The 27098-nt window shown below is 55.3% G+C and overlaps 1 protein-coding gene and 1 non-coding gene across 5 annotated transcripts in view; one reads left to right on the top strand and one right to left on the bottom strand.

The window, feature by feature from the left end:
* PAX8 (paired box 8) overlaps positions 1 to 13004 on the bottom strand; it is a 50418-nt gene extending 37414 nt beyond the window's left edge. For all 4 annotated transcript variants that reach the window (XM_059659204.1, XM_059659202.1, XM_059659201.1 and 1 more), the window contains exons 1-2: positions 12903 to 13004; positions 12469 to 12573 (exon numbers count right to left, since the gene is read on the bottom strand). In XM_059659204.1, coding sequence (XP_059515187.1) covers positions 12469 to 12493 — 25 coding nt within the window. In that variant the 5' untranslated portion in view covers positions 12494 to 12573; positions 12903 to 13004. The remainder of the gene's footprint in view (positions 1 to 12468; positions 12574 to 12902) is intronic.
* A 1148-nt stretch (positions 13005 to 14152) lies between these two features.
* On the top strand, positions 14153 to 14281 carry LOC132214102 (small Cajal body-specific RNA 24). Its single transcript, XR_009448197.1, has one exon. It is a non-coding gene; the product is annotated as a small Cajal body-specific RNA 24 (non-coding RNA).
* Positions 14282 to 27098: the final 12817 nt, after the last annotated feature.

Consider the following 27098-nt stretch of genomic DNA (forward strand, 5'->3'; position numbering starts at 1 on the left):
GCACACACACTGAGGAAAGACCCAGTGAAGACACAATGAGGAAGTGACTGTCTTCGAATCAGAGATCCTGACCACACTGGTACCCTGATCTTGGACTTCCAGCTTCCAGAACTGTGAGAAGCGAATGTCTGTTGAGTAAGCCACCCAGTATGTGGTGTTCTGCAGTGACATACCAAGCTGACTAAGATAGGTGGCTGGAAAGGGGACTTCAGGGTGACAGGATCCCCGAAGGAAATCTTGAAGAGGTGTCATGCTCCAGGTTTGTACCAGGAAAGCTGAAACTGGGACAGAGGAGCGACTTGCATGAGGTGTGACGGGCGAGGGACACTGTATAACAGGAGACCCTAGTCCAGCAGCCACCCTTCCTGTGTGTCCTTACAAAGCCACTGGGTTCCCTAAGGGACCAACACACGTGCTATGAACCTGAAAAGGAGGGTTTTTCGGTAAAAGGACAGGTGAGAGGAGGGGCCCAGGGACAGGACTCCTCTTTAGATGGTGGCATGTCAATTCTCCACGATGGAAATGCTCAGCTGCCTCATCATTTCACAGCGCTGGGCACCGCGGCCACCATGTGGACATCAGCAATGCCAGCCTCACTGCAGCACCGGCTGCCTGACCCTGGGCAGGAGCCGGGCACCTGGCAGGTGACGCTCAGTGCTGCAAAGAGCACCAAGAACAGCAGCTCACCACGCGGACACTACCACGTGCTGCTCCTTCAGATCTGAGGCCCTAAGGAATATACGAGGCTGTGGCCATTGGTGATACAGAATTATACGTGAGCTCGAAAGTGTTTTATCCACAAATGTTCTTTGTCCTGCCCCCATTGTTCAGTTTCGTTTCTTCGGCGAGCACCTGTGCCCACTCTGCAGGACGAGCTATTTGATAGTCGCTGACTAACGCACAACGTATGCAAACACTTGTTGATCAAGTGTCAGAAGCATCATGACGACACCATGGTGTGTAATAATCCATTCATTTGGTGCTGCAACTGCATGGCCCATGTGTCCCTGAGACAGGCTCACACTCGCCCTTCTGGAGGGATTTAGGGACAGAGCGCACTCACAGGGTGCCAGCAGGTCTGGGGCTCAGAGCAGAGCTCAGGGAACCCCGTGCAGGCAGCATCCTGGGGAAACATTCTCAGGGTCTGAGCAGAGGAGCTGGCCAGTGACAGCCCCTGCCACCTGCCCTCAGTGTTGCTGTTCTTAGAGGAACAGGAGGCCAGACACTAGAACAGGCAAGTCCTGCTGCTGCCCACCCACCTTATGACAGGCTGTCCCCATCTGAGCAGAGCCACCATGAACCCCTGAGACCAGCATTGCTAGCTGACAGGACACTGGCCAGATGACTGACCTGTGCAAATGACTGTCCCAGGGTCTCACCTGGGGCCACAGGACCACCCATGTCCTGAAAGTCAAGTGGGAGGTGGGGGGTAGGGGTGGGGAGCTGTGGCTGCCAGCCAAAGTGCCTCTGCTCAGGCTTCAAACCCAAGGTCGAGAGAACGGGGAGGTCGCAGGTCAGTGACCTCATGCCTAAACTGACCAGAGTTGGTCCACTGACCAGAGCTGATTCCCTGATATCTTGGACCCCACTTTCCCTACCATGTCCGCTGTGGGAGCCTTCTCAGCAGCGCGGACTCAACCTGGACTCATCGACTGCTCCGTGACTTCACAGCCTCGCCTCTCAGGGTCCCTGAGGGCAGGGGCTTGTCTGGCCTTCGTTTTCTTCACCAACAGACCTAGGACAGCATTCTGCACATACCTATTTTTGTAAAAGCTTCTTCGTCGTGTGTTCCTGAATGAGGGGTGAGTATTGCGTGTGTGTGAGTGTGAGTATGTCACACCCAGGGGACTGGGGGAGGACAGCAGACACCCAGGGTACAAAATGTAAGGAGGCCTCGCTCTCAGGCCAGCCCTACCCTTGTGTGGGCTAGTGAGTGAGAGTCTCCTGCATTTTGCAGCCTCGGTTCCTTCGTGCCTCACTCTAGTCACGGCCTTGGCTGTGTGTGAGTGTGCGTGTGTGTGCGTGTGTGTGTGTGTGTACAGTTGTGTGTATAAGAATGTGTTGTGTCTATGTGTGCATGCATGAGTGTGTGTGTCTTTGAGTGTTTTGTGTGCATGTTATGCATACGTGTGTGTGTGCACGCGCGCGTGTGCATGTGCGTGTGTACAGCTCACCAGTCCACATCATCAGAGGCCCCTTTGCATTCCCCTGGGTGGGTGCCCACTAGGGACAGGTTGCCCTCAGTGCTCAGGCTGGGGTCAGCCCTCCTCTGCCCTGTGCACTCTCTGAAAGGCAGCGCCGCTCAAGAGAAGCCCTGGCTGTCAGCGTGGAGGCTCTGCTCTGCCTCGAAACTTGTGGGGTCTGGGCAAGGCACGCCTCTCTGGGTCTGTTTCCTTATCTTGGATCCCCTTTCTGGCTTGGGCCAACTGTGGGTCCGGGTGGACCCTGCGGGTAACAAGAGTCCATGAAACTCCTGGGAGGTGTGAGGTACATCCTCCCAGGCACTCAGGTAGCTCACGTGCACAAGGTGAGAGCCACAGAGGGAAACATCGCTACACCAGCAGAGGGCAAAACGGGCCATAACAACGGAGTGCTGGGGCCTTGGGGCGTGGGAGGAGGAAAGGGTTTGCAGAGGCCTCAGCTCTGAGGGTGGGGGGAGCCTGTGACTCAGCGTTTTATAAACATGAGCTGTTAGTCCTTGGCAGTCGCAGAGGCCGGAGCCATGAGTCTCCTTCCCTGGGGAGGTCACGCAGGTGTCCGTGGTGGAAGGGGAAGCGAAACCAGGTGTGTCCAACTCCCAACTCCGAAGGCCCAGCCAACAAGGGGGACAGATAGGCTTCCTCCCCTCAAGACAGGCACCATCGACGTGGGGAAGTGGTGGACACGCACACACAATAGGAGGCTGCACACAATTGTATCTACACTGAGGTACAGACAGTGACTTCCAAGCAGGTGGGACGGACAGCAGCGTGGGCAGGGGCACGACGTGCTCCTGGCCTCAGGTCTCTCAGCGAGATGGACACCTTCCAGCCAACAGGCCCTGAGGACAGCGAACGAGTTGCTGTCAGCAGGACTCCTGAGAGCAGTCCCACTGCTAAAGGGTCGCCTGAGGCCCAGTCAGGGACACCTGACCAGATACCTCTGTGGCAGCACAGGGAGGCCGTGGGATCCTCCTGGTATATATTATTACATATGCGGTATATTCTGGATTATGATTACACAGTGTCATGTCATCACAGAAGATGAGGACTGGAAGGGCCCAGTCAAGGAGAAGGGAGGCCCAAGGGGCGTCCTGCAATCTGAAAACCTCTGAAGCCACCGGGGTTAGGCATTGGAGTGTCCAGCCAGAGTTTGATTTGGCAGAAGTGGGCCTGTCTCCATGGCAAGAGCCGGGGAGGCCGCGGCGGAGCCTGCTGATCCTACCGGCTCGCGCCTGCCTTCCTGCCACAGTGAGCGCCAGGACCCAGCAGGTTCAAGGCAGGACGAGGTTCACCTGGTGTTGGCAATGGTGTGGTTGACCTGGCTGATCATTCAGACAAATGGCTTTGGTGTGCCCACCAACCAGGCTCTTAGTTTCCAGCCCTTGTTCCCCCGCTGACTTGTTTGGTCTGATTCCTCCCTTCCTGCTGGTGGTCTGTCCACGTGAGGGAATCACAAGACTCTAGCTTCCTGCCTGACAGCTGCTCCCCGTCCTGGGCACCTGCACACAGCGGGCGGCCTGTTACATGAGTTGAGCCCCTGGCCCTCAGATTCCAGCGGCTCCCAGCTTGAGTCTGTACCTTCCTGCTCAGACACTCTCCCTCACAGCCTCCTTCCTGCTCCTGGTTCCCGCCTCAAAGCCACAGCCGGACACCTAGGACCCGTCTGGCGGTCACCCCATTCCTGCCGCCTCCATTTTGACCTCGGTGCTGGAGAGCAACACGGAGCTGGGGCCAGTGACCTGGTGCTCAGTTAGTCACAGCTTTGAAATGTCACCCAGGGTTTGCTGTCATGCCAAAGCTGGGCTATTATTACACAAAGTAGAGAAATATTAGACAGGGCAGGGGAGGTGGAGGGGAGAGAAGACAGAAGATGAGTAAATGCTCATTTGAAAAGAAACGTATGGTTCTGTGTCAGTGAAGAGCCAGTCTTCCTGTGGTCCTGTCTTAGCTGCACAGGGAGCTGCAAACCGCCCCCCCCCCCCCACCCTCCAGACACACACACACAGCTCATCCTTCCTCCAAGACCAATGCTACTAAAGCCTTAGAATATTCTGGATTCCAATGTAAAGTCCACGGACAGCTCGTTCTATCGCCAGCCTGGGGCTTCCCCTACAACTGTGTCTTCTGCTAAAATGAAACAAGGAGCGGTTTTCTAGACCGGGCTGCTCAGCCGCTGATCACGGCCACAGCTCCGAACCAGCCCTTCCCACAGAGCCTTTCATTCAGCCCCAAACCGCTGGGCAGGCAGCCTTTCATTTTGTCTACGTGCAATGTGAGAAGGTCTGTCCTAAAATGGAACTGCAACCAAGTGCCGGCACTGGTTTCAAGTTATTCATGGAGCTTCGCAGAAAATATTCAGAAAAGGTAGGGTTTGGGCATCTGCCCTGGAGGGCTGTTGGAGACTCCTCCCTGGTGACCGCTGTACACAGGAGGGAACATGTATGAGTAGCTGCTATGCTCCAGGTGAGGATCTGGCCTACCTTTCACTACCTCCTGGAAGCCCGAACCATCCTCCTAATTTATACAGATGAGGAAGTTCAAGGCCAGAGAGAGAGTTGACTTGCCTCAGGTCACACAGGGAGAAAGCAGCAAGGCCAGGCCAAGGTCAAAGCCTCCCAGGCCAGCCCCTGCAGAGCTGGGGAGGCTGCCACAGGGCCTGCTCCACAGTGACTTCAGAAGTCCCCTCTTGACACCTCACACCCCGCATTTACCCTGGAATAATGGTGCTGCTGTCCTCCCAGAGAAGCCGAAAATCAAACACACAGAAGGCCCTGGGTTCGTGCAAATGCGCAGTCCCGTGATGACAGCAGATGAAGCTGTTTCTCTCTGGGACCCGTCACCCAGCCAGCTCCCTGACCTCTCTGCTGTGCTGGTCTGACAGCGACAGTATGTCCCAGGGGACTAATCAGCACTTAGCACTCAGGTCGCTCCAAGGCCACTTAGGAGAACAGGGCGGAAGACAGAGCTGAGGGCCTGCAGCTGAAGACGGGAGAAAGAACAGAGTGAAGAGAAGGGAGGAAAGACACTGTTTGAACTACAGAAGGGTTTTCATCTGAGAAATGCCCCCGGTCCACTCCACACAGACAAAACTGAACATTAAAATGAAATCTCTTTCCTGTCAGTGTTCCAGGAGGCTCCCCAGGAGCTCAGGCCTGGGTTTTGGACCCACGTGGAGGGACCCTGAGGAAGCAGCAGAGGGGCTGAGCCTGAACTTGGAGAGCTGGGATCCAGCACCTCCAGTGCCACCACTCGCTGCCTGGGGGCCTGGTGGTGAGCGGGGACTTCACGGATGGGTCTCCCAGTAACTCTGAAGCTGATTTCATCACACCCACTGGACCATTAATTTGTGAAATGGACCCAAAAGGCAGCCTAAGTGTGGCTTGAAGACGCCCGGGAGTATGGCCTGTGATTTATTAAGGTGCTTTAGGTAGCTGCTTTTTTTTTTTTTTAGGTGGGAACATAGCACCCTGGGAGGATGTATTCAAAGAAAGCTCCTCTCACCCTTGTCGGTTTGGCTCAGTGGATAGAGCATTGACCTATGGACTGAAGGGTCCTGGGTTCCATTCTGGTCAAGGGTTGTGGGCTTGATCCTCAGTTGGGGGTGTGCAGGAGGCAGCCAACCAATGATTCTCATCATTGATGTTTCCCTCTCCCTTTCTTGCTGAAATCAATAAAAATATTTTTTGAAAGAAAGAAAGAAAGAAAGAAAGAAAGAAAGAAAGAAAGAAAGAAAGAAAGAAAGAAAGCCGCTCTCTCTGCCTTGCCTGCTGGTTGATCCTCTCCTTCCTCCTCAGAGGGACCTCCGGGAGTGCTGCCCAGATAGGGATCACTTCTCCCATTTTGCAGATAGTAAGACTGAGAACGACACTGAAAACGGGGCTATTTTAGTTGAGCTGGAGAGTTGGGGACATTGACAAGAAAAACAAGCTGAGAGACCAAAGGCCCTGCCTGTCACCACTGCTGTCATATAGGCCCTTGTGCCATCTCACCAAGGGCTGTGTGTGGCCAGAGTTCCCAGTGGAGTTGCAGGTGCAAACCATCTGGTGTCACAGGGAGTTGTGACAAGTTGGGCTTTGGTGAGGGGGTGGGGGGAGGGCAATGAGCAGAAACTGCCTTCTCTTCTGTGTAAGCGACAGTAACACCTCCTGCCTGGGAGAGTCCTGAGAATGAGAGGAGCCCTGGACACGCCTCTCCAGCGGAATCCCATGCCCACTTCCATTTGCGGAGGGCTCCCTGGTGCCGGGCACACTCAGCTCTTCCTCTAGGTACACAAGTGGTGCTGGCAGAGCTGGAGCGGTGGGGGCTGGCTGTGCTGAGCCCTCGCCATTCTTGGCCTCCTCTGTGGGGTTGTGGCAATGGGAGGATGCTCAGGAATCCGCACAGACACAGGACCCAGATATGCCCGGGGGACCGCCCGCCTCAGGAAGGAGATGCTTGGAGAGGGGCCCGTGGTCACTGTAAAGCCAGACTCAGCGAGGCGAGGCGAGTTGTGCATGTAAAAGAGAAACTGCCCCAGGAAGGTTGCTCTGGTGTGTGGCCCGTGTAAGAGATAGTTGCTCATCATGTCCCCACCTGGCTGGGGAAGGAGCTTTCAGAAATCCAAACAGGCTTGCGGGTCCCCAGTCTGGCCGTGAGGAAATAATTACAACCCTCAATGATCCACTTAAAAGCGCCGTGGCCGCAGACACCTAAGGAAGGGTGCTGCCTCTGCCCAACCCTGACCCAGGGTCACTGAGCATGGGCTGGATGAGCAGGGACTGGCCTGGGAGAGTGTTCACGAATGGATTGCAGTTCTCTGTACCCGTTCCCGCAAAGAGAACCCCAGCCCCGCTGCTGGAAAGAGTCACTGCGCATCCCCAGGCAGAACTGTCCTCAGCTCCCTGTCCTGTGAACCTGGGCTGACTGTGGGTGCATTCTCCTCTCTTTAGAGGGTGTTTTGCACCTCAAGTTCTATCTCTGAAGGGAGTGGAGGCTGGGCGACTCAGCCTTTCCCCAACTCTCAACAAAAGCAGAGTGCAGTCTTGAATGGGGGCGCATTCTCCCCTGCCCCCTCCTTTTTCAATCACCTTTTTCTTCGAAAACAAAATTGTTTCTTTTATCCTGTGGCTCCTTGTGTACTCAGAAGCACGGAGCTCAAAGCATCCTGTGCGCTTCTGGGAGCTCGCTACCTCTTGGACTGATAAACACCGCAGCTTTAAATGCTTTAGAACGGAAGCCAGACCAACTGTGGCCAGAGAGGAAACACATCCCTGCAGAGTCAAGCCCGGGAAGCTCCTCCGAGATTACAAATGGCAGCTGCTGCCTGAGCTGGGAGGCGGCTGGTGCAGGCTGGGGGTGAGGGGTGTGCACGGCCAAGGAGCAGCCCTCTGCCTCAGGTAGGTGTGCCCCAGAACAGGTAAGCCACCTAGGACAAGTCTGGATGTCTCTAAGCAAGTAGACTCTACCAACATGTCCCCCACTGGTGCCACCTGGAAATGTCCCAAGATAAGAGGGTGGCTGTATTCTTCTCCTCTCAAGGGGACTTCTCCCCTTACCCCTACATTCCTCCTGTGCAGGTGGAAGTCACCAGTGAGAGAACTGGGACATTTTGCAAAATACAATGTGAACACTACATAATTTGATATGAATATTTGAAAAACTTTTCCTATGAAAAATGGATACTTTAAACACACCTGCAACCACACACACACACACACACACACACACACACACACACACACACACATTGTTTTTATGAGAACCAATTAATAAATGCTAATTCATTCAGGCATATCTACACTGAATTACTGTTTCATTTAATTGCAGGGGAATTTTCCACTACTAAACTCTCCCTTGCTGTTTTTTTTGGCATTATTTACATATTTTTCAGTTTCACTAATAGTGAGGTTGGTATGTGATATTATCTGCTGTTTGTATGTCTTAAAGTTCTTTTTCATCTAAAATGTTTCCTCATTCTTGTAGCTCCACGTAATCCAGGAGAAACGCCATTAAACGCAGAGAAGACTTTACGCATAAATGATTGAAAAAGGCACCGACTGCAATTAGCCTGCTGGGAGGGCACCTTGTCTGACTGTACCGCTCTCTGTCCAGGCGTGCGCTCTGGGCTAATGTGGAAATACCCTCCTATGTCAGCGAGTCACAAGTCTATCCACAAAAAGATTGTGGGTACACAACTAGGAAAGAGCACTGCAGGGGCTCTAATAATAAAATAAACACGAAAATCTGTTTATAAGCCTCCCCTCCCCCAGCTCCGCGCACAGCTCCGGCTCCCTTTTCAGGGACACAAATCAGGATTCTGACATCTAGACACCAGAGATCCAGACCAGCTGGCTCCCCAAAGACCCTGCCTCTTTTTATGCCCAGAAGGTGGGGGGTTCCGGTGGTGGTTGGGGGTTACTTAGGGGCGGCAGTAGGAATCCTATTCAGAAGGATGTGCTCTGAGGTAGCATGCGATTTTCTTATATAGGAATGGCCAAGGTTCCGCGCACCTGGCTACCTTCCCTTCTCAAATAAGTCCTTTCATTTTTATTATCTAGCCACCTTCTCCTGAGCCCCCTCCCCCTGCCTCCTTTCCGTGTCTTTCTTTCTTTTTCTAATTCTTTCCCTTTCACAGTAACTATTCTGGAGGAGGATGTGAATGATTAAGCTGTTTGCTCTGAGGTTTGGAAATGAAAAGGCATGTCACTCCATAAGTAAAGTTTCACCTTTATACTCAGCTCTATCAATAATTACAGAACAAGGAGGACTATTGGTAATATTTTTTTTTTTTTTACAATTAGCTCTTACAAAAATAATGCCATTTATTCAAAGCATCCTGAGTTCTGTTCATTTTACTCTTTATAAAAATTAGTTACAAAACAGAGTAACTGCCACCATGAAGTCAGCATATAAAGGGATTGTGAGCACTGCATAGCCACGGGAAACATAACCCTGTAAACATGCACCCATTAAAACTGGCGATCAGAGACCCTTAATACAAAGTTCTGACACACTATTATATTAGTTAATGCTCTCCTTTGAACAGAAACATCTCTTCATAATTAAAATTCCATGAGATTGATTTTTGCACTGTGTTCCTTTACTTCCTTTGTCCTCTTCAGCAAAATCGGGCAGAGTCCTTTTGGGTATAGACTGATAAAATTAATTAACTTTCCTTCCACTCCAAAAAAAAAGTCCCAAATAAATGCTTCCAATAGACATCAAAAAGTGTCAATTAGAAATAATTACTTCTTATCCATCAGTGGGGCAATTAAAGTGACAAAGCTTGAAAAGATACTTATCTTGAAACTAATTCACAAGGTCGCTAAATTATCTCCTAATTAACTTGCATTGAGGAGGGTGGGAGCATGGACTGTCTTGAAACAAAGATGAATTGGGGAACCCCAATACCTCTTTATGCTCTTCCCAGACCTTCCATCCCGGGAAGACCTTATTTTCATCCCAGGCTAGAAACCTGGGAAGAAAACAGATCCTCCCCAAATGCATTTGGCCCCTCTCCTCCTTTCTACAACCTCAATTTCCCATCTCAGATCTGGGGGGTTAGAGGCATGCTCCTCCACCACCTAAAGTCTCATTTTATCGCGTGAATATCCCATTTTCAGGAGCCCGGGCCACAAGGTTGCGGGAGTTGTTCCACATAACTTTTAATGACCGCCTGCTCGCTAACCTCTCTTCTTCAAAGTCACAGCATTGTTTACCTTTTGATATTTATGTGGCATTTATCTTTCCCATGCGTCTGGAATATTTAAAGAATATTTTTGCTTGAGAGGCTCTTTGGTTCCCTGATGCTACAAAATCCCCACCGGGTTTTAGGGAAGGTTCAGCCCATTGCTAGCCAGTGCGCACCAGGATAATTCGCTATCGCTCTCCACATGCCTTCAGAATAAAGCTGTAGAAAACATGTACACATATCTATTAAGACAAGGTAAGATCAGCCCAGAGGAAGCCCTGGGTGGGCTGGTGGCCCAGCGCAGAGGCGCGCAGGACACTCGGGAACCAGTGCGCGCCCGGGGTCGCTGGAAAGGTGAGCCCGCCTGGCTCCCGGCTCCCGGCTCCCGGCTCCCTGGCGGCCTGAGCTCCCCCTTCCCCTGAGGAAACTTAGCTGGGAGTCTCCAGGTGAAGCCCCTCAGAAATGGAAGTGCAGGGAGAAAGAAGCCGCTAGCACCGAAGCGAGAAATGGGCTTACAAAACCAGGAAGGTCAGAGTATGAACTGAGCTCCACAGACAGGCAACAGCGTGGAGTAAACTGATCGGAAAGAGGGGATCCTCGATGCTAAACCGACTGAGGATTTAGAAGAGAAGCCGGGGTAGCCCGGACACTCAGAGCCGCATTTCCGGCAGTTCTCTTCTGCTGTGTTACCATTGCATGAAACTAACAGGGAAAGTCTCTTTCTCCCTTCCGCTCAGCTTTCTTTCTTTGTTTTTGGTGTGTGTGTGGGGGGTGAGGAGGGGGAGAAGCCCCTCTCGCCCCCACTAGACGGAAACGCCTGACCCTCTCCCGCCGGTGCTCCGCTCCCTCCCCAGACCAAGGGCGAGTTGTTGGTTTCTAAGCTCTCGGGAATCCGAGCAGCATCTGGGCTCCTTGATGATTTACAATGAAAACAAATTGTGTCCTTTTTTCTTTCTTTTATTCCCATTTACCCTAATGAGTGCTTCTAGAATGGAAATAAGTAGCGAAAACAAACTCAAGCCAGCCCGGGGAATTGCGACGTTGCCTTATTTCCCAAAGGGTCTGGTCCGGCGCAGTACATTCGGGGTCCGAGAGCACCCAGCCCTCCCGCCTCCAGAAAGGGTCGGGACAGAGTGGGGTGGGGTGGGCGCGGTTGGAGCCCGACCCGGAGCGGAGCGGAAGCGGCCGGACCGCCCTGGCGCAAGAACCCGCACCCTGCGCGCTGGGCCTGGGAGACGGTCCTGCTCCCGCGGGGCGACGCCCCGTATTGTACCCCGTTTGGCTAAAGACTAAGAGGCCAAACATCTCCCTGGCCTCCGAAAGTGGCCCAGGAGCGCGCGTGGCGCCCGGGTGCCGCCGGGCAAGGGGTGCTGGGTAGACCCACTCGCACCCGGGCTCCCGGAAGGGTCGCGAGGTTTCGGACCTGTGCCCCAGGACTGACGGCAGTGTGGGGGGTGGGGTACTGCTGACTCGGTCTCGCCAGGCAACCAACCAGAATAAGAAACCATCCGCCCCCACCCCCGGGTCTCCCCGCGCCGCACACCGCGGAGCCTGGGCCCGCGGATCCGAGGCTGCGCGCGGAGCTGGACCGCCGCGCTCTGGCTAAATAGAGATCTCAGCCGCGCGCCGCGCCGATCCGACCTCCTTATTATAACAAATGTCCCGTTTGCCGAGCGGACTTCATATTCGCCGAGAATTCATCTGAAATATTGATTTCCTCTCACTTCGCCGGCCCAAATCGATAGCGCTGCGCCCTGGCCCCATAAATCGCCTTCCCGGGGGGCCAACCCCGCTCCATCCATCACCGCGGCCGGACCAGGCCGCTGCCCACACTTGCTGCGCGCCCGGCGGCCGTGCCCAGCGCGCCCACCAGCCCGATTGTAGGGCACCTTCCCAACAGAGACCCTCACCCGCCACTCCGCCCCGGCCTCGCTGGGCCCAGGAGAAGGGGAGAGCAGGTGCCGAGGCTAGGGACCCCGAGCGCGTTTGAAGGCCCTAGGCCCGGCGCTGGTGGGGAAGAGGTTCCGCGCCGCGGAAGCTCAGTCCTAGAAGCCCAGACGCCCGGCGCGCCCGCTGCTCCCCGCCTGCCCCGTGCTCGGCCAGGAGGAGTCCGAACCCGAGCTCACTCAGGGCTCCCAGGCCCCGAAACACGGGCTTCTTTCCCGCGGGCTGGAGAGGTGCGCGGGCTCACAGTCGCGCCTGGGGATCCAGGAGAGCTGCGTGCATCCGGACAAGCGCTTGGTGGTCGGGGCAAGGGACCTGCAAGTCCAGCATCGCACGGCCCACCCTCACCCGCCATGCCAGCCGGGGAGGGTGTGAGGGACACCTCTCTGGCCCCGCGGAGAGCTCTTACCCCTCCGTGTGGTCCGCAGAAGCCAAGGCCTGCGTTGGCAGCCCCGCTGGGCGCGGGAACCTCAGAGCCGGAGAGAGCGGCGAGGCTGCCTGAGCGGAGAGCCAGGCCCCAAGGCACCCCTGCCACGTCCTCGCGAAGGGGGGTCCTGCGAGTCCGGCGCGCATGCCCCCCCAACCCCGCTGCCCCGAGCGCACGCAGGGAAGCACGGCGACCCGGGGCTGGGGTCCGGCCACGCGCGTCCTTACCGGATCTGATGGAGTTGTGAGGCATCCTAAGGATCACTCGTGGCCCGCGCGCGAGGCTCAAGGAGTCCTCACGCAGGTCCCTGCCGCATCCGCCGCGCCGCTGCCCTGCAGGCCCAGGGGAAAGGGCATGAGAGCGTGTCTGCTGCCTTAGTCCTGCGCCCAGGCCCTGTCCCCCTGGCTTTCGCTTCGTGGCTGGAGTCAGAGGGGTTTAGGCGAAGTGTGGCCAACCTCAGCCTGGCCTAGCAAGCACGTGTGGGTCGTGAGGTCCAGGATTGGGGGTCTGCCAACTAAGTCCCAACTCCAGCCCCGGTGCCCTCTCCTCTTCCGCCCCTACCTCATCCAGTTTAACCTGGGAGGAAAAACGCTTCTTGGGACCGTCTCCCTTCTCCAATCATCCTCCCCCAGGAAGCTTTCGGCCGGGCTGTGCAGCTTACCTGGCCTGTGGCCTCCGGCCCTCAGTGCCCGGGTCCACTGCGAGGGTGCCCTGGGCCCGCGTCTCTCCTTGGTCCCAAGTTTGTTCCCATCCACCAGGCATCGCTACCGGTTTTATCCCGCCAGGGCCCTGACACAAGGGTCTGGGGAGGCTCGCAGCCCGCGGATTGGCTGGCTGGGTGCAGGGGGGTGCGGGAAGGGGAGGATTTTGCAAGGGGGACATGGCTGAGTGGACTCAGGACTTAGAAACATTCTCTGGAGCTTCTGTTTCCAGCGGCGAGGAGAGGGAGGCAGCTGAGCCCTAACTCAGCAGGCCTGGGAACATCCAAGGAGTGCGCTGGAGACCTCAGGCCTGGGGATGAGGGTCCCTGGGTCCTCCCAGGCCATTGGCCACCAGAAGTGAGAGACACAGCTGCTGGGCAATGCCCTCTCGCTCCTGGTCTGCTTGTGGGCAAGGAGCCTTTTCCTCTGCAGGAGGAACTGTTGTTTTTATGCCGGCTTCTTTAGGTAGAAGCTGCGCACCTTCTCACCGCTGGTGCGGGCCTCTTTGAGGACAGAACCCTGAATAGCCCCTGAGCCCACTCCCTCCTCGCCACCAGACAGGGTCCATACTACTAGGTTAATGACAATGGTCACAAAACCCATTTCACAGGCCCTCCCTCCCCCAACACACACACACACACACACACACACACACACACACACACACACACACAGCACCAGCCCTCTTTCTTGCTCCTGGAGGCTTCTGAACTTGGGAGAAGAGTCCACAGGCCTGTTGGTGAGAGCCTCGATCTCACCTCACCGTGGGAGGATGTTAGAAAGGGACAGGACAGAGGTCAGCAGCCTTGGGGAGTGAGGGCCTGGGTATGGATAAGGTCCTGTGTGGGACTGAGGAGCCTTAGTGTGGCAAAAGTGGGGTACAGGCAACACTGGGGGGGGTGGGGCAAGGCCTGGATGCTCCTTCAATCTCAGGCCAGGCTCTGGGGCTCAGGGTTACAGCCCAGAGGACAGCGTGCCCCCTCATCCCCAGGGGCTGTGCTGCCTGGGGAGGCTCTGGAACAGAGGGTGGAGCTGCTGGGTGAGCAGGAAGCAAGAGGCAGAGGAGACAGAGTATTCAGGGGTGTATGTGTGTGAGGGAAAGAGAGAATTCACAATATTTTTCTTAATTAAAAATAAAGTTCTGTCTTTCAGGCTAACCCACTTCCTCCTCCCTTCTTGGTTCTCAATTTATCAAAAATTAATCATTTTGTGGACATTTACTTTATTCAGTTTCTTCTTCAGGTGAAGAAAACTCTTTGTAAATGTCCTAGAGAAATATAGTAGCTTTCTGTTCACACTTTGCAAGTAAAAAGGGTGGCTCGTTCCACTACTAACATATTTAAAAAAAATAAAAAATTAATCATTTTGTGAAAGGAAAAAGAATATGTACGACCCTAAACGGAGCCTCTGCATTTCTTAACATCTCTCAACAAAAGCAGTAGGTGCTTTATTGTTTTAAAAGTTCCTCTAAAATTGTCATTTACAGTTGCTCTGTGGTTTCCAGATGTCTGGACGCTCCACTTCTCTGCTCAGAGCCCGGAGAGATGGAGAGATGCTGGAAGGGTGTTGAGATGGCAGTGGGCCTCAGCATAGGTCCCACCACCACTGGCAACTGCCCCCCACCCCAGCTTCTAGGGGAGCCTGAAAGCCACCAGGAGGCTCCCCTCCCACCCGTGAGGCTGTGCTCCAGGGCGAGCCTCACAAGCCCTCATCCCAACAGCTGTGCAGACCTCAGAGGGGCCACCCAACTGCAGGGCTGGCTGAGAAGTACCAGCGACCATGGAACCCAGGCACCCGCCTATGCTGTTCTCTGGCTCAACAAAACAAGCCCCACCCCGCACCCGCCATTTCTGACAAAAGCTATCAAAGGACCAAAACCACTGGTAAGTCATCAAAACATCCCTGTCTCACTTGTGAGCTCACCTTCTAAAAGTATTTTTATTATGAAGACTTAGTGTGCAAAACCTACCTCCAGACACCTTGAGAGCACCCTGCCCCAGACAGCAGGGGCCAGGAGGCCCCTCTGCAGAGAAGTTCTGGAGCCCACAGGCCGCAGGCAGGAGGGACTGAGCCGCCGTCGCCTGCTCTGGCCCTGCTTTCTGGTACCCGTGGGAAGCAGGCCGGGTCCTTGCCATGTCCTGCTTCTCTTCAGCCAAGGCCAAGGAAATGGTGTAATCGCATCCCGACCCCTTGGGGCTCTTTCCCTGCAAAATGAAGAGGTTGAAATACATAGATGTTTTTTAAATGCCTTTTGTCCCAGTTTTTTCTCAGACTTTTAAAAATCCACGATTCTCTTAGTTAAGAATGAAAATCCCAAACTTTCCTTCGATGTTACTTCAGATTTCTAACTAAATTTAGCATCATGACTGACAGACTCTCGGGTCAATGGGAAATTGAGAAAAACCGCTTTTCAGAACCGACACCTTCTTCTCCAGCGCTTCTTCTCAGAGTCGATGCCGCGGCAACCTGTGGTTTAAGCCTCGTTACAGGTTGTTTTTTTTTTAACCCAGTGTTTTTCCCAAGAAAGTTGATTTAGTTGCCAATATGAAGATAAATAGAGGAGAGAAAGTAACTCTGGCTTGTCTTTACCGTTTTGACACATCTGGCCCCAGATCTGAGTGTTTCATTGTGGAAATGAAGATTCTTAAAGAGTTTACTACCCACCCCAGGCAGCGGCCTGTGTCCACTGAGTATTCTGTGCTTTTTAAAGTTTAGGTTGATCAGCTGAGCCTTCCAAAGATGGCCTCTTTTCCGCGGGACCCAGCTGAAACCCACCGAGCTGGGGGCAGGGCTTGGCAGGGCTCTTGTTCCCTGGATGTGGGATTTGGGTGCTAAACCCACTGTCCCAGGCAAACCAGGATGAGGTGGCCATCTAGCTGATGGAGCCGGAAGGCCGGTGGTTTGGGGGCCAGTTAATTGTGCAGCTGGAATCCTACCTCCTGGCTCAGTCTGCGTGGCCCTGGAACTCCCTGTGGTCCATGGGCCTCTCCCTCTGCCCCAGGTACGCCGGGAGAGGTCAGCCTTGGGAGAAGGTTTTTGCCCCCCAAGAACCCTCCTTGGTTACCTGCCCTCCCCTATGTGATAAACACCTGCTGGGACTAGTGTACACCCTTTGGGAAGGAAACAGCCGCTCCTGTTTAGAGTTAGGAGGTGAGCGGCTCTGCCCTGGCTCCCTGGGATGGGCCCTTTCCTTTCTCTGAGCCTCGGTTTCCTCTTCTTTGGGGTGTGGGTGCAGGTGGGGAGTGGGGCGGGAGGCCCTGTCCTGGCTTTGTTGTGAGGTGAATAGAGTTATGGATGTGAACGCCCTTTGAAAGCCGCAGCTCTGCACAGAGTTAATTATTATTAGACAACAAAGGCAGGGCAGCACTTCCAGAGGGCAGAGGGAAAAGTGCTCTAAGATTTTGCTGTAGAAGTCGGTTCCTTTAATCCTTTCCCCAAAGCGCTGTGAGTTACAAACAGCCACCTGAGCCCCGAGGTGATGGACAGGTGATTTCCTGTTGGTAGGAAAGGGCCAGGGAGTGCGCTGTGGGTGGAGGGTGGCTGTGGGCTGCATGGGGGCTGGGGTGTCCCTCAGGGGACCTGGAAAGAGGAAGCACAGCCAAAGGCAGAGGGGGCCCCCCGGGGGGCAGAGCCTCCAGCCTCGATGAGGGCAGCAGTGCTCAGGTCCCTTCTCCCCTCGGACTTGCCCAGGGGTGCCGCAGCCACTCAGCCTGGCTCCCCTGTCCCCACACCTCGGGAAATGGCCAGGGCAGGCCCTGAGGCCTCCCGGTGGTTGTGCCAGACAATCAATCATTAATTGTCTTGTGTTCCTCCCCTCTTCCCCTCAGGCTTTCAAAACCCAGAAATAGAAATACAGGTCCTGGCAGGAGAAAGGAAAGGGCCACCGGTTGTGGAAAGCACTTTGGAAAAAGCCACTGGTGGCAGAGGTCCAGTGGGCTTCAGGTTGGAAAGGTGTTCTGGGCACATCTCTCTGGGGCTCCTTGCCCACGGGCAGCCCCTGGGTGGCTGCCACCCGGGCTGCTGGGGCAGAGTGCTGTCTCCAGGCTGGTGTAGGAGCCGCCCTGGGGCCCAGAGAGGGAGGGGCCAATGTAGAGAGGAGGTAACACTGGTCAGGTTTTCTCTCGTAATAATAGTTTTTTAAAAAGTTAAAAATACCCAGCCTGGTGTCTTGGTTGGAGCGTTGTTCCATACACCAAAATGGTTGCAGGTCCAATTTCTGGTCAGGGCACAAAACTAAGTTGTGGGTTCGATCCCCAGTCCGGGTATGCAGAGGAGGCAATCCACTTTACGTTTCTCTCTCTCTCTTCCTCTCTCTCCCTAAAAATCAATAAACATATCCTTAGGTGAGGATCTTTGAACATTATAAACAATGAGCGAGGCCCTTTTGCGACCTATTTTGCAGATGAGAAGACAGAGCCACAGGAAAGGAAGCACCACGTCCCAGGTTCTGATGAGCCAGTGGGTGGATGACGCAAGGTCCCAGGCCGCACTGGTGGCCCAGGCCTTTCCTTAAGTGTTGGGAATTCTGCTCTCCCAGCCTAATCCCCTGCCCTCCTCCAGCACCCATACTCCTCCCTTCAGGAGGAAGGTTCTGGAGCCCAGGAAGTGGCCGGGGTGAGGTGAGGTCTGACCCGGTGGCTAGAAAACTTTCCTGTGCCAGGAGAGGGTGCAGCTCACTCTGCAGGAATGCCCTCCCCTCAGCCAGGCCCCTGCCTCCCACCAGAGCAGCCCGCCCCGAGTCAGGCCACAGGAATCCTCCCAGGCCAACGCTGGGCACCTGAGTGGGGGCCTCCCTGGCACTGTTGGTGGGGAGGTGCCATGGAAAAAACCCAGGCGCGGGCCTTCATCAGACTCATGGCTGGCTTTGTTCTCCGTGGCCTTGGAATGCCAGAGGTTCCTGCTCTTGGCACAAACCACAGAATAGAGCCTGCCCTTCCCTTGGCCCTTGGCACTGCCCAGGGGCCTGAGGAAAGGACCAGGCCTCTGGTGCCTGGGAGGTGGGGCGGGCTCCCGCCAGAAGGAAGGAAGGAAGGAAGGAAGGGAGGGAGGGAGGGAGGGAGGGAGGGAGGGAGGGAGGGAGGGAGAAGGCGCACATGGGAGCACAGCGGTGGTGGGCCTGGGCTCTCCTCCCAGTCAGGCGGCTTGCATTCTGCTGCAGACCAGGGTCCTACCTCCCAGCAGCCCTGAGGAGTTAGGGCTTTGTGCCTGCATTGGTCTCCAGTGCCCAGCGAAAGGGCCATCCTTGGTGTCGCATGGCCCACACATGAGGATGGACACACCCTCACCTTGAGGGAACTCAGGGCATGGTGCTGGCTTCCTTCTGTAAGAGCAGCCACTTCTACTGCTATTTACTGGTATCGCTAAATGCCGGGTACGATGGCATGCCTTACGTACAACCCACTTATTCCCCACGACACCCAGTGAAGCTGGGTTTGGAGACAACTGAGACGTAGAGGTTGCTCTGGGTCATTCCAGTGCCGCAGAGTCAGGATTTGAACTCAGGCTCATCTGAACCCTGAGCCAGCACTCTCTCTAGCACCCAGGCTCCAGGGCACAGACGCAATAAATGCTCCAAGAAAACCATTGGAACAAACTGGAAAGCAAACTAGAAAGTCTTCTCTGTTAGTTTCAGGGGTCGCCTTGGCCTGTTGGAGGGAGCTTGATCCTTGGCGAGGAGACTTAGGTGTTCCAGGCCCTCAGAGAGGACAGACGGATGGAAGGACGGGAGAAAATTGAGGCCACTTACCCCAACTGAATTCCCACGCACTTGGCAAAGCTTAGACACTGGGCACCCTGGTGGCAAGAATGAGTGAATCATACACCTGTACATTTCCTTTTTCCTCCTCCTCCTCCTCCTCCTCCTCCTCCTCCTCCTCCTCCTCCTCCTCCTCTTCCTCCTTGTCCTCTTCCTCCTCCTTCTTCTTGCTTCCCAGCTTTATTGAGGTAAATTGTAGGATATTTAAAGTGTACAACATGGTGACTTGAGGTGTGTACACTGTGGAAGGGTTCCCCCCAGTTCATTGACACCTCTGTCACCTCGTTTTTTATCATTTTTAATGGTGAGAACATTTAAGTTTTAATTTCCAAGAAAATTCCAATGATATAAAGCAGTGTTATCAACGGTGGGCAGCATGCTTTACATCAGCTCCTCAGACCTTAAACCAGGAGTGGGGCCGGCGAAATCATTTGGTCTGGCCCTGCCAAAGCGTGAGGGGTGGGTTAATCGAATGTTTGACCCAATATCGCAGGCCGGTTTTTAAGTTGATAATTTGGTATGGCCCGAAAATGATGTTATAAACATCCAAATGGCCCTTGGCAGAAATAAGGTTCCCCATCCCTGCCTATACATTTTTCTAAACTTTGTTTTGGAACTCTTCATTTTCAGGCAAATGGTCTCTGCAGGAGAATTTCCTTTTTTATTTTATTTTATTATTATTTTTTTTGGTCCTAAACTCACCTCCCTGAGCCTCTTGGGTGTGCTGTGCCCTGATGGCTTCTGTTGCTTCATCCATGGTCCCGGTCACTTGGTGGACTTGGAGCCCATGGGCTCCGTGACTTCTGTTTCCATGCAGTCACTTACCTTGAGCTCACTCCCCTGGAGGGTGGAGGGGCCCAGAGTCCGGGAAGCGGGCTTTCCCACCGGAGTGCTGGCACATCTGTGCTTCCATAATGCAGAGGCAGCACAGGAGCCACAACTGATAACAATTGACAGGGGCTGGACGTCTGGCACCCAAGCTGGAATCCGGGCACAGCCCGCCCTGCTGTGTGACCTTGTGCAATCGCCTGCCTTGTCTGAAACTGAGCAGGGAGACTAACGGGGATGATTATTCAGACAAAATGCTCAGAGCACATGGGTGCTCAGTAAATGTTCGTGACTGGCGTCAAACTGACCCGGATAAAGGGGAAGGAGTGTTGCTCATAGACCTAAGGTGGTGCCACTGTCACCATACTCAGGACACTAGGAGACAGGGACAGAGAAGGAGGAGAACTGGACTCGCAGGTTGCTCCAAAAGCAGAGCACAGGGTTCCAGGCCTGGGAGCTGCATCCTCACTCCACCCTCAGCTGTGGGTGTGCACTCCCCTCGCCCAGCTCTGGGTGTGCACTCCCCTGGCGCAGCTCTGGGTGTGCACTCCCCTGGCCCAGCTCTGGGTGTGCACTCCCCTGGCCCCAGCTCTGGGTGTGCACTCCCCTGGCACAGCTCTGGGTGTGCACTCCCCTGGCCCAGCTCTGGGTGTGCACTCCCCTGGCGCAGCTCTGGGTGTGCACTCCCCTGGCCCAGCTCTGGGTGTGCACTCCCCTGGCCCCAGCTCTGGGTGTGCACTGCCCTGACCCCAGCTCTGGGTGTGCACTCCCCTACCCCAGCTCTGGGTGTGCACTCCCCTGGCCCCAGCTCTGGGTGTGCACTCCCCTGGCCCAGCTCTGGGTGTGCACTCCCCTGGCCCCAGCTCTGGGTGTGCACTCCCCTGGCCCAGCTCTGGGTGTGCACTCCCCTGGCCCAGCTCTGGGTGTGCACTCCCCTGGCCCAGCTCTGGGTGTGCACTCCCCTGGCCCCAGCTCTGGGTGTGCACTCCCCTGGCGCAGCTCTGGGTGTGCACTCCCCTGGCGCAGCTCTGGGTGTGCACTCCCCTGGCCCAGCTCTGGGTGTGCACTCCCCTGGCGCAGCTCTGGGTGTGCACTCCCCTGGCCCAGCTCTGGGTGTGCACTCCCCTGGCCCCAGCTCTGGGTGTGCACTGCCCTGACCCCAGCTCTGGGTGTGCACTCCCCTGGCCCAGCTCTGGGTGTGCACTCCCCTGGCCCAGCTCTGGGTGTGCACTCCCTTGGCCCCAGCTCTGGATATGTACTCCCCTGGCCCAGCTCTGGGTGTGCACTCCCCTGGCCCAGCTCTGGGTGTGCACTCCCCTGGCCCCAGCTCTGGGTGTGCACTCCCCTGGCGCAGCTCTGGGTGTGCACTCCCCTGGCGCAGCTCTGGGTGTGCACTCCCCTGGCCCAGCTCTGGGTGTGCACTCCCCTGGCGCAGCTCTGGGTGTGCACTCCCCTGGCCCAGCTCTGGGTGTGCACTCCCCTGGCCTAGCTCTGGGTGTGCACTCCCCTGGCCTAGCTCTGGATATGCACTCTCCTGGCCCCAGCTCTGGGTGTGCACTTCCCTGGCCCCAGCTCTGGATGTGCACTCCCCTGGCCCAGCTCTGGGTGTGCACTCCCCTGGCCCCAGCTCTGGATATGTACTCCCCTGGCCCAGCTCTGGGTGTGCACTCCCCTGGCCCAGCTCTGGGTGTGCACTCCCCTGGCCCAGCTCTGGGTGTGCGCTCCCCTGGCCCAGCTCTGGGTGTGCACTCACCCAGTGGTCCTCAGTATGCCCAAGACTGCACTGTGGAGCAGAGCCTTCTCTCTGCTCAGAGGGACCACCAGGTTCTTCAGCCTCAGCTCTCTCCTCCTGGACCGTGTTCCTGTGGCTCCAGAGGTGGGGTGAGAATGTGACATGGTCCTGGTAGGCCAGGGGTGGGTCGGCTCCTGGTGGCAGATGTCTGACCTTACTGCCACCTTCTGATTCATTGAGAAGACAGTCTTCTCCAGTTTTCTTTCTGTTTTTATTTCTTTATTGTTAGCGTATACACAGAATATATCATAAATAATTCACACTGTGGTGATAAATGTCTCCCTTCGTCAGCCCTTAGCCTGAGGTAGCCCTCTTATTATTTGTATTTGTCCTTGCAGACCTTTCCCGTTCATATCTTATGTCTATGCCCCTGGAAATGAGGACTTTGTTTTCGGGGTGTGCATTTCGCATGCACAGTAGCAAACTGCATGGAAGTCTGGCTCTGCCGGTTGCTTTTTCTCCCTTAGCCAATGTCCTGAGCATCTTTCCACATCACGACATTTAGCTATCTTGTTCTCCCAACTTCTCCACCAGAAAACAAAACATGGATGTAATGTGTTCTAATGAACTGCCCCCTTCCCATGGGTATTTCTCTCATTTTTTCTTAAAAAATATTCTGCAATGAACTCTTTGTGCACATGCGTGCGTATTTTCCTAGAGAAGTGTGAAATGGGGTGGTGGGAGCACAGGGTGGGTGCCTTTAAAATAGGATGAAGCCTAGTCTGCCTTCCCTTTCCATTGCTCTGGAATATACCTTTGAAGATTGAAGGTGAGCAGGCTGGGCTGGAAGAAGTGGGAGCTGGGGAGGTTCCCTAATCCTCCAGGCAGTGACCATGGTGTGCACCCCTCAGGGCAGGTGACCTGGCAGGGGAATGCCCTTCCCCCCAGATCACCCTTGACTGCCCTGAGCTAGCCAGGGAATGAGGGGTGACCTCAGCCTCCGGGATCCCAAAACAAAGCCACCTCCACAGGTCAATTTGGGTGCCTGAGTTCAGCATTATACTCTCTCCGTGCTTGGGGCTCAGTCTCTCTATTCCAGAACCTGAGAGGCCATGAACTCAAAGTCAGAGAGACCAGGCTGTGGCACAGCCCTGCCCTGCCCCAAGTCGTGGGCCTTTGGGAAAGTCACTCACCCACTCTGATTCTCAGATTTCTCAGTTTTTTTTAAAAAGGGCATATATTGTTCACACCCTATCAGCAGGGTGTGTGAATGTAATTTGTAAACTGGTAAGAGGGATGATGAAGTTGGAGCCATTATGACTATGAATATAATGCCAGAGGAGCCCTTTCTCTTTCCTCTCTCCTTCCTCCTCACTCCTTCTCTCCTTCCCTCCCTCCTTTTCCATGGATGTCATTGTACAAATATTTATTGAACATTTACTAAGTGCTGGGCCCTCTGTTAGGACCTGGGAACACGGTGGCCAAAACAAGAGTCATGTGGTCATGGAACAAACAGACAAGTACTTGAAGGGGGTGTGCTACATGTGGTGATGGGTGGGCGTGGACAGCGGGAGTGTTCCCCACCTCACAGAGCAGGCAGCTCACAGGGGGCTGTTCAGATAGCATCTCAAAGCAGAGACCAGAGGGAGAGGTGGAACCAACTGGGCAAGCAGAGGATGGGAGGAAGTGAAGCTAGAACATTGTGGTATGGAAAGAAAACAAAGAGCACGTGCGAGGGTCCAGTGGCCACAGGCATCAGGCACATTTAGGGAACTGAATTCACTGTAGTGCAGTTACAGGGGGTGTGTGTGAGTGTGTCTGTGCGCGGTGGGTATATTATTTATCTATATATATAAAAGCCTAAGAAACTATTACGACTGGTTGACTGAATGACCAGTCGACTGGTTGCTATGATGCACACTGACCACCAGGGGGGCAGACGCTCAATGCAGGAGCTGCCCCTTGGTGATCAGTGCGCTCCCACAGCCAACCTCCCTCGGTCCCTCCCTCCCGGACTGGGTGAGACGGCCCCAATAGGCCCTATCACCGGCCAGGCTGAAGTGATGTATTCCATATAAGGTATGGTGGGATTGGAGAGATAGACGGGGTGGTGTGCAGGGTTCGATCCCGAGTCCTTGTAGGCGAGTTAAGAAATGTGGACTTTATCCTGAAAAGCAAAGGGGAGCGCGTAAAAGGTTTTTATCAGGGACAGGAAGGGGCAGCCTTATGTTTTAGACACTTTTCCTGGCTGCAGTGCGGAGAATGGGTTGCAGCTGGGAGGCCATGTTCCCATAATCCCCTGAGGGCCGATGGGAGCGTTGGGGATGGGAGAGCGATGATGGCGATGGGGTGGTGGAAATGTTGTCAGACTCAGCGATGGCCTTCACTGTCTCCCTGGGTCTGGTGCTGAAGGATGTAGCGCCGTGAAGACCAGGCTCAGTGTAAGTGCTGGCCCTGCCTGGCTTCCTGTCCTCTGGAGACAGAGCTTGGTCCCCCAAAGTGGTGGCCACTGCGGGCGGGTGGGCAGGCAGGCGGGCAATCTGGCTCTCCCCCCAGTGGCCAGGAAAGCTTCTGTTTGATTGCAGTCAGATCTGGCAAAAGAGGAGGCAGGTGCTGGCCCAGGACCAAGTGCACAGGTGGGCTGACAGGATCGGGAGGAGGTTGGGCCTAACCTTGCCCTGGGTTTGGATTTCAACCCCCCGCCCCCCCATCTAAACACTGACAGAGCAAGGCTGGCAGGAGGAGGAGGGGGGAAAGGCACACAGGACATGTCTGCCCCTGTGTTTGTGCAGGGCCCTTACAGAGTCTTGGCTGGGAGTCAGGAGGTTGGGGTCGAGGTGCAGGCCCCCGAGGAGGCCACTCACCTGCCTGGGCCTGGGTGCCTGGTCTCTATGAGGACGAGTGTGTGGGAGGTGGCCGGTGTCCTGGCTCTCAGGTCACAGTGCAGAGGGGCCGTTCCCAGAGCTGTGCCCTGAGCAAAACCCAAACTCTACACACCGTGTTTTCTCATTTTCCATACAAAACGCTAAGGACGGCTGCCTCCGCATCCCCTGGGGTGGGCTCTCCTGAACTCCTGTGCGCGGAAGCACTTGGAAAGCCCATAGGTTGTCCTGCTGCTGCGAACCGATAGGGCCCACTCTTCCCAGTGAATAAATGCCATCAAATCCATTATCTCATGAATGCACTTGCCAGTGCTTGTGTGTGTTCTTACGTATTGCTATTGTGTCTTCTATATAATAGTGTGTGATACTGTATGGAAGACATTACCCTATATATTAGAGCAGGCATGACATTCTAATATACTCTATTATCTTCCAGGGCCCATCCGGGCTTCCCGGCACTCACACAGCATAACAAGTTCTTGCACTGCCTTCCCAGTCCTGCTCCACCGCACACCCCGCTCACTGCCCTCTTGGCCTCCTCCCCTCTCCCCTCTTATTCTACTCCCACCAGGCTGGCCTCTGCTGTCTCCACATCCACCAGGCTGGCTCCCACTCCGGACCTTCATGCTGCAGCTCCCTCCCTGTTACCTTGGCGCTCGCCCCTCACCTCCAAGTGTTGCTCACCTCACCTTTTCAGTGACCCTCCAGGCCTATGGCTGCAACCCTCTCCCCGCCTATTTCTCCTGACCATCTGACATGTCATATATGTCACTTCCTGTGTATCCCTGTCTCCCCCAGGCAGGTAAGGGGTGTGCTCACTATGTCCTCTGTGCCTAGAGCAGTGCCTGGCACACAGGAGGTGCTCCGTAAACCTTTGTGCTGGCCTGATTGATGTCTCATGGAAGGAATGCGAGTGGCGGGGACAACTCAATGACCTCACCGTGGCAGCACGCACCCAGGTGCCAGGCACATGGCAGTTCACAAGACAAACACTGGGCCAAAGTCTCAGCCAGGCATGCCCGCAGTGGTTTTGGGCAGCTGGTGGTTGAAGCAGAAACTCAGTAGCCTTAACATTTACCCGAGGACGGTGTCTGCCTGTCACTTCTTCGCTCTGGGCAGCTGACGGTCCCCTGAGTAGACTCTGGGTGGGAGGTGGGCTCAGACCCTGACCAGGGCCAGGAAGAGGCTCAGAGGGAGGGGTTCCCCAGACCCTGGGCAGTGGGAACAGCCAGACCACCCTCCTCCTCGCTGGCACTCAGTCCTGCACCGAAGGCTCCAGAACTCTGGGCAAAGGTCACAGCACCTGCTGCCAGGGGAGCATGTGACCCTCTGAGCACTGCTGAGTTGGAACAAGCCACACAATCAGGTCATTGTGCTAAACATGCAGGTCCCCTTGCCAAGCCACGCCCCATTCCATCATTGTCAGACCTTTCTGGAACCCTGATTTACAGGGGCCCCAAACTGGGGAGGGTGTTGTCGCAGTGGCCCTGGGGGAGGGGCCTCCCCTGAGGCCCCGGGAGAAGCAGGTAGGAGCAGGAGGCCAGAGCCTGCGTGGCTCCAGGCCCATGAAGAGTGGCAGATGCTGATGAGACCACCATGTCTGGCTCTGGTGGCACATGGACACTAAGCACTGAACGTGCCGTGGGTGGTGAAGACGGTGGGTCACTGAATTTTTGGAAATCCAAAGGTTTTCCTCCTTCATGACCGGGTCCAGGAATTCACACTCAGTCCACTCCGGGAGGGAGATCTCCCCCTATAGCACGGAGCCTCCACTGCCACTGGGCAAGGATTTGGCCGCTGGACTCCGGGTGACCCTTCCCATCTCAGACAGCACGGAAACGGGGGTGGGGGTCAGACTGAGCGCCCAGGGAGGGGGCCCCGCTTTTTCACCTTATCTCCCTGCGCCTGTGTGTCTGCAGCTATAAAGTGGGGATGACGAAGGGTGTCACACCTGATGGCAGATGATGGCACATGAAATAGGGTCCTGTATGGCACGAGTGCGCCTGTCACTGTCCTTTTAGGAGTGAAGAGTCACCCAGGGCTTTGCACCCTGCAGACCCTCAGGCAAAGCTCCCCGGGGGTTTCACTCCACGGGCCACTGGCTGAGGCCACCCTGCTTGGGTTGCTTCGTTTTGTCATCACAGGTGACTCTAATGGAGATGGCACCATGAGGTGGCACTCCGCTCGCTGAACACAGAAATCTTGACCTCAACAGGCAGGTGAGGAAGGACTGGCCCTTTGCCGGGTACGCTGCAAGGTTCTCGAGTGCCTGGTGTGCGGTGAATGCAAAAAGGAGGAGCACCTGAGTCACGGAGCTTGAGGCCAAGCAGGACCCCCAGGCCCTGGGGACGCGTGAGGACTCGGCACTCACCCTTCTCACCTCGCCTGCAGGAAGGAAGTTGGTCCAGAAGCCAGGACCAGACACCGACATGCTCTTGCCCGTGAGCCTGGCCCTTGGGGACCAACAGCTGATTTCTGTGCCCCATGTGTTGTCTTTCCAGGGACATCCTCCAGGAGGATCCCCTACCACCACCCTGTGAAGGGAAGTATGGGAGAGAGGGGGGCATTACAGTGATTGAGCACCAGTAACACATGCTATCCAAGGGCCGTGTGTATGCCATTTCCACCACGCACCTCCCCAGGTGCCCTGATCCCTGAAGAAAAGGCCCTGCCCGAGACCTTGAACTTTGGAGTTGGATGGTCGTGGAGGCTCCGCTCCGCCCTTCCTGTGGGTCCTGCACAAGGACTGAGCCTGGGAGCCTCAGTTGCCACCCCTGTGGGATGGGGATAATTTCGTGGGCTGCACGAGGATGAAATGAGATGAGAGAACTAAATCAAAGGGCACAGGGCTTGTTACGGGCTCTACAAATTTTAGGGATGATGATAAGATGGAGCGGCTTGGGCTCTAAAGCCTCCCTCGATGTTACGCTGGGCCTCACTGCTGCTTGGGACTCAGGTG

The sequence above is a fragment of the Myotis daubentonii genome, chromosome 12 (assembly GCF_963259705.1).
Source record: "Myotis daubentonii chromosome 12, mMyoDau2.1, whole genome shotgun sequence".
In the NCBI taxonomy this organism is placed as follows: Eukaryota; Metazoa; Chordata; class Mammalia; order Chiroptera; family Vespertilionidae; genus Myotis; species Myotis daubentonii.